Source organism: Musca autumnalis, unplaced genomic scaffold, assembly GCF_047663935.1.
Source record: "Musca autumnalis isolate F117 unplaced genomic scaffold, ASM4766393v1 scaffold_3, whole genome shotgun sequence".
Taxonomy (NCBI): Eukaryota; Metazoa; Arthropoda; class Insecta; order Diptera; family Muscidae; genus Musca; species Musca autumnalis.
This window is the reverse complement of record NW_027411866.1, coordinates 58665962-58671292: the sequence shown is the minus strand read 5'-3', so window position 1 is coordinate 58671292 and position 5331 is coordinate 58665962. Positions and strand designations below refer to the sequence as shown.

At 39.6% G+C, this 5331-nt stretch overlaps 1 protein-coding gene across 1 annotated transcript; it reads right to left on the bottom strand.

Annotated features, from left to right (window-relative positions):
• Positions 1–276: 276 nt before the first annotated feature.
• Positions 277–3799, bottom strand: LOC141398199 (uncharacterized). The gene is made up of 4 exons (XM_073975432.1): positions 3741–3799; positions 3250–3406; positions 1043–2131; positions 277–883 (listed from the first exon to the last, which is right to left on the bottom strand). The coding sequence occupies exons 1-3, from the start codon at positions 3797–3799 to the stop codon at positions 1115–1117; spliced, it is 1233 nt and encodes a 410-aa protein (XP_073831533.1). The 3' UTR covers positions 277–883; positions 1043–1114.
• Between the last annotated feature and the right edge of the window lie 1532 nt (positions 3800–5331).

Genomic DNA, 5331 nt, shown 5'->3' with positions numbered 1-5331 from the left:
TCAACCAGAAGCTCGGGTTGTGAGTGAGTTTTAGATAGAAACTTTTTAATTTTAGAGACGTCATTCACGCTATCTACCTGTTCACAAAAAAGCTTCCAGGAGTTCCGTTTGGCGTTTCTTGTCATTTTGTTGTATTCTTTTAGTTTTGTTTGGTAGTTGTCCCAGAATACAGCTGCTTTTTTACGTTTTGCCCTATTGTAAAGTCTTCGGACCTCTTTGCCTTTGTTACGAATTTCCCCTGTCATCCAGGGTTTTTCGTAGGCAGATTTCCTCTCTCGAAGTGGACAACTTTCTTCGAAAGACCTTACTAGAGCCTCTGTTAGTTTATTGACATTCCTATCAATATCTTCTTTGCTTAGGCAAACCTCAACTTCTTGCCCTAGTCTATCTTTAACTTGTTTTCCGAATTTAGCCCAATTAGTTTTGGATTTATTTCGGAAAGTTATCGGATTCGGCGGTGGCCTTGATATTTTAAACCTAATATACCTATGGTCAGAGAAGGAGTGTTCCTTTGAAACTCTCCACTCATGTACCTCGTTTATTAGATTTTCTGAACATATTGTTACATCTAATACTTCCTCCCTAACTCTGTTAACAAAGGTTGGTGTATTTCCTATGTTAAGGGTTATCAGGTCGTTAGTATTCAAAAATTCTAGAAGGGCTTGACCCCTCTTGTTAGTATTAGTACTACCCCACGAAATGTGGTGAGAGTTAGCATCGCTACCTACTAGTACTTCGTTACCTGTTTGCTTGATTTTCCTCACCAGTTGCTGTAGCTCCGACGAAGGTGGTAATGTCGGCGAGTCGAACGGCAGGTAGATTGATGCGAGGTATATATTACCATTCCCTTGCTTCAACACTGTGGCGTCCGAGGTTGACAACTCTGGGGAGAAAAGAAAGCATAAGTTTTTATGGCATATAATACAGGTCCTCGGTCGGTTTCCTGTATTAGCGTAAAAGAGTTGGTAATTAATGTGGTTTAGTCCGGAAACCTTGTTCTTTACGGTCCAAGGTTCCTGGATTAAACCGATGTGTATTTTACCTTTGTTTATTTTATCCATCAGGGCTTGAGTTGCCGTTTCGCTCCGATGGAGGTTTATCTGGATGACCTCAATCATGAGTCATCCAGTAATCGTGCTTCTTGGGAGTCGCTGATGGCTTCGACCCCCTCTTCGGAATTGCTCGGTGGTTTGTCCTCCTTGCTGGTTTGGTGGGCATCCTCTTCTTCTTCCCCGACTCGTGCCCTTCCAACTTTAAAGGTGACTGCATTACAGATGTAGTACGCCTTACCCTTTGTCTTTGTAAGACTGGATAGTGAGAGGTCGTCAATTCCAACCACAAGGAGAGTGCCATCCTCTTTCTCCTCCCTGTGGAAGACTTCCCACCTCTTCACTTCCAAGGTCTCATTTTGCTTGCCAAAGACCTCGAGCATGCGTTCTGTCTCGAACTTGCAGCCATACCCTTTGACGTAAACCGTCGCTTTAGTCAGATGAGGTATCTCGTCCTTCCTCACCAGCTTCAATTTTCCGCCTTCCCAAGGAGTTGTCACACTGTTGATGACTTCCTCGAGAGCGGCCGGGTTCGCGTGCGGTCCCAAGTGGTATACTAAAAGGTCCCCTTTGAGCTCGCTGCTGACTATTTTTATTGGCCCACTCTTTAGAATGTGTTCCAGTATTTTATCGCTGACCATATTTTCGATGGCCTGCTGGTGTTCTTTAGGTAATCTGCCGGACCCTCTACTGGTATCGATCACTGCATAGCACCTCTCGTCCCTGTAGTTCTTCCTGGCCACCTTGGCGTAAGTAGATGGCGGCTCCGAGCCAGTCTCTGCGCCCATCTTCCTCTTCTGGAAGGCCCTGGGCTTCTTATCAGAGCCCTTGGTACTTCCAGAGGATTCCGCGGTCGCGCTCACCTTCTTCGTGCCCGAGCACTCCTTTTCGCCCTCCGTCGAAGGGTTCTTTGGGCAGTCTCCTTCGCGTGGGTTTTGAGAGGAATTGCTTGGGGCATTTGATGGTGGGAAGCTCATTTTCTTCTTACTTGGTTTGGCGGTATTTTCTTCCTCTGGAGATCTAATCCTCTTCGCCGCTTCCGAGGAAGTGGAGGGATTGTTGATCTCTTTTGGTGCGGCCCGCTGTTTTATAATAGGAGGAGATCTGAATTCTAAAAACACTACATGGGGTGATTTTTGTGAAAATATTAACGGAAGAGTTTTACAGACCTGGTTGGATGATAATTCCTTAGAAGTATTCCGCCTATGTGCTTCATCGCCTTCTTATCCAAATGGCTCGTCTTTCCTTGACCATTTTCTAATTAGTACAAACATTATAAATGGAATGATTTCGAATTTCAATGTGGACACCTTACCATCGTTTTCGGACCACTATCCCGTTAAACTATCCATCCAATTAGATCGTTGTGATATAAGTTTAGACATTCCAAAAAGCTTTACTTCTTACAAGAACACTGATTGGGCAAGATTCCGGTCAGAGTTGGATTAGGCTTCTCGTCTCATTATGCCTTCTAATAACCGCAATCTGAACAATGTTGAAATAGATGGAATTATTCGAAAATTCAATGAAGCATATACATCGATACATGATTCACATTCTCAAAAACTAACCGTGAATGACACCAAATTCCCGCTTTCGGAGAGGTCCAAAAAACTTTACAAAATTCAACATCGTTGGCAAAAAGAGCTCAAAAATATATTCCATAGAAACGGAAACAGAGATAGCAGTGAATACAGAATACTTTCTAAGCAAATCCAATTGCTGAAAATCATAATCAAAGAATCAGTTAATATCGAACAGGCTCAAAAATTTAATACAAAATTGCAGAACATAAAACCTGGTGCTATGGCCTTCAAAGAAGTTTTCCAAATAGTTGGCAAAAACAAAGCACCATTCTGTCACAGCATTGTACATGATAACAACACTATAACGTCACCTACTGATATTGCTGACCATTTTCAAAACCATTATTCATCAACATTTGTCCAAAGGTCACCAGAACACCCTGTAGCTGATCTTGATTCCAAAGTTGCAAACTTTATGGATTCCGTTCCACGCCATATTTTTCTTTCAATGAACAGTTTAATGCGCTTGAAAATGATAATATGCATAATTTCACAAGCTCTGAAAAGATAAAAAATATAATATCATCAATGAATTCCAAAAAATCTAGCGGATTAGATGGAATTTCAAACTATATAATCAGAAAATTCCCAGAATCGACCATTCAATTACTCACGTGCTTATTTAACCATTGTCTGAACAATGGATACTTTCCTTCGGACTGGAAAACGGCCAAGATCATACCAATCAAGAAAAAGCCAAATAGCTCCACAGTCTCCGAATTTCGCCCAATCTCCCTCTTGTCCAATATAGGGAAAATATACGAACATGTTCTAAAAGAAAAAATAGAAAATCAGTTCATCATAGAACCAATTTCCACCTACCAGTTCGGTTTCAAAAGACATCATTCTACACAACACGCTCTTTTGAAATTCCATAACGATATCACCGCCAACCTCAGGAATCAAATTTGCACGGTTGCTATCTCATTGGATATAGAGAAGGCATTTAATCTTGTATCACATAACGGAATCTTATATAAGCTCATCGATTTAGGTCTCGATCCCTACTTAGTTAAAATAATCCAGAGCTTCTTTAACAACAGGAGATTCACTGTCCAAATAAAAGATGCGTCTTCAACTCTGGGTTATATACACAGCGGGGTACCTCAGGGAAGCGTTTTGGCTCCGTTCTTGTTCAATCTGTTCCTGTACGATTTTCCCCATGTTATAAATGAATCACAGGCCACTCTGTACGCTGACGATTGTTTAATTTACGCTCACGATACATCGCCATCTACAGCATTATCAAAAGCAGCTTCACATCTTGCACATATTGATGCATACTATAAAACGTGGGGTATCAAAATTAATGCCGCCAAAAGCAACGCAATCTGCCTACGTAACGCCTCAGGAAAATGTCCAAGATACGTGGTTCCCCTGAGCAAACAACTGCAGCTGACACTTCATGGAACAGACATTCCTTTTACCACCAACCTCAAATATCTGGGAGTAACCTTCAACAATCTTATGAAGTTCAACAATCACGCACGTATAACTCTACAAAAAGCAAAACGTGTAGCTGAAAGGTTATCTCTTCTGTTCAATAACAAATACCTACCCCAGAACACAAAGTTACTCCTATATAAAGTTGCTATACGTTCAATTTTAGTATATGGATTCCCCATCTGGTTCACAATTTCACCAACTGTGGCCAAAGAACTTGAGATATTTGAGCGCTATATCCTAAGAAAATGTGTAAATCAACATTACAAAAATCCAACAAAGAAATTTTCCAATACATATATTTGTGGAAAAGCGAGGATTCAACCTTTCTGCAAATATACACTTTATCACTTAAAGAATTTTGTAGATGGGCTAGAGTTCCACGAAAACTGCTTAATGAACATCATACACGAGGCTGAAAGAAACATACATTGGTCAAATTCAACATATCTATCAGCAATTGGCATCATCAATGAAAGATTCGACGACGATCCGAACAACACAAACGTACCTGATTTTTACAAGACGGTAACACAAGCAGCCCACAGAGGCTGAAAAAAGCTACTTTAATTAATTAAAAAATAAGTATCTTTTATTTTTATTATAAAAAAAAATATATATGAGCATAGCTCTTTCGTATTATGTACTTTTATAAACAAATATTACTTGTTTGTTATGTTTTATACCCACTTTCTAAACATCTGTGATATTTACGCATACACATACTGTTTTAAAATCATATGTTTTTCATACATACTCGCTGTTTGACAATATGCTTAACAGTCTCTTGTTATCTCGTTTTATATTGTTATGTAGTTATAAGTTGTAATTTATTATTAACAGACAAAGACGCTCTGTTTGTCATCTGATAAGGCCGTGAGCAAGCCTTGCCTCTCATTCACTTTTGCATAAACGCACTCTCATTTTTTCTCTAAGCATGTAGCATTACTACTTTCGATTGATTAGAACAAGACAAATATAATTCTAAGTTATCATGTTATCATTTCACTTTACATACACCATGTTACGACATTCGGTATCGAGTTGTTTCGATGCGAGTACTCAAATTTCGTATGATGACATTCGATATCGAGTAAAATTATCGAATAATCGAACAAATATTTGCGAGACTTTGCTCTAGAGCTGGCAAACCATCGATATTTTCAACATTAGATATTTTCGATATAATGTTTTAAAATATCGATTGCTATCGATATTATCGTTAAGTTGTCATCGCCATTAATTTGGAGATG

Excerpts from the sequence above, each read along its gene's own strand:
- LOC141398199 (XM_073975432.1), bottom strand. The coding sequence starts at position 3,799 with ATGGGGAAAATCGTACAGGAACAGATTGAACAAGAACGGAGCCAAAAC. Across the intron at positions 3,407-3,740 it reads AGCCAAAACGCTTCCCTGAG|AACATGTTCGTATATTTTCC; the intron begins GTACCCCGCTGT and ends TTTTTCTTTTAG. Across the intron at positions 2,132-3,249 it reads GACAATGGTTAAATAAGCAC|CGGGCCGCACCAAAAGAGAT; the intron begins GTGAGTAATTGA and ends ATTATAAAACAG.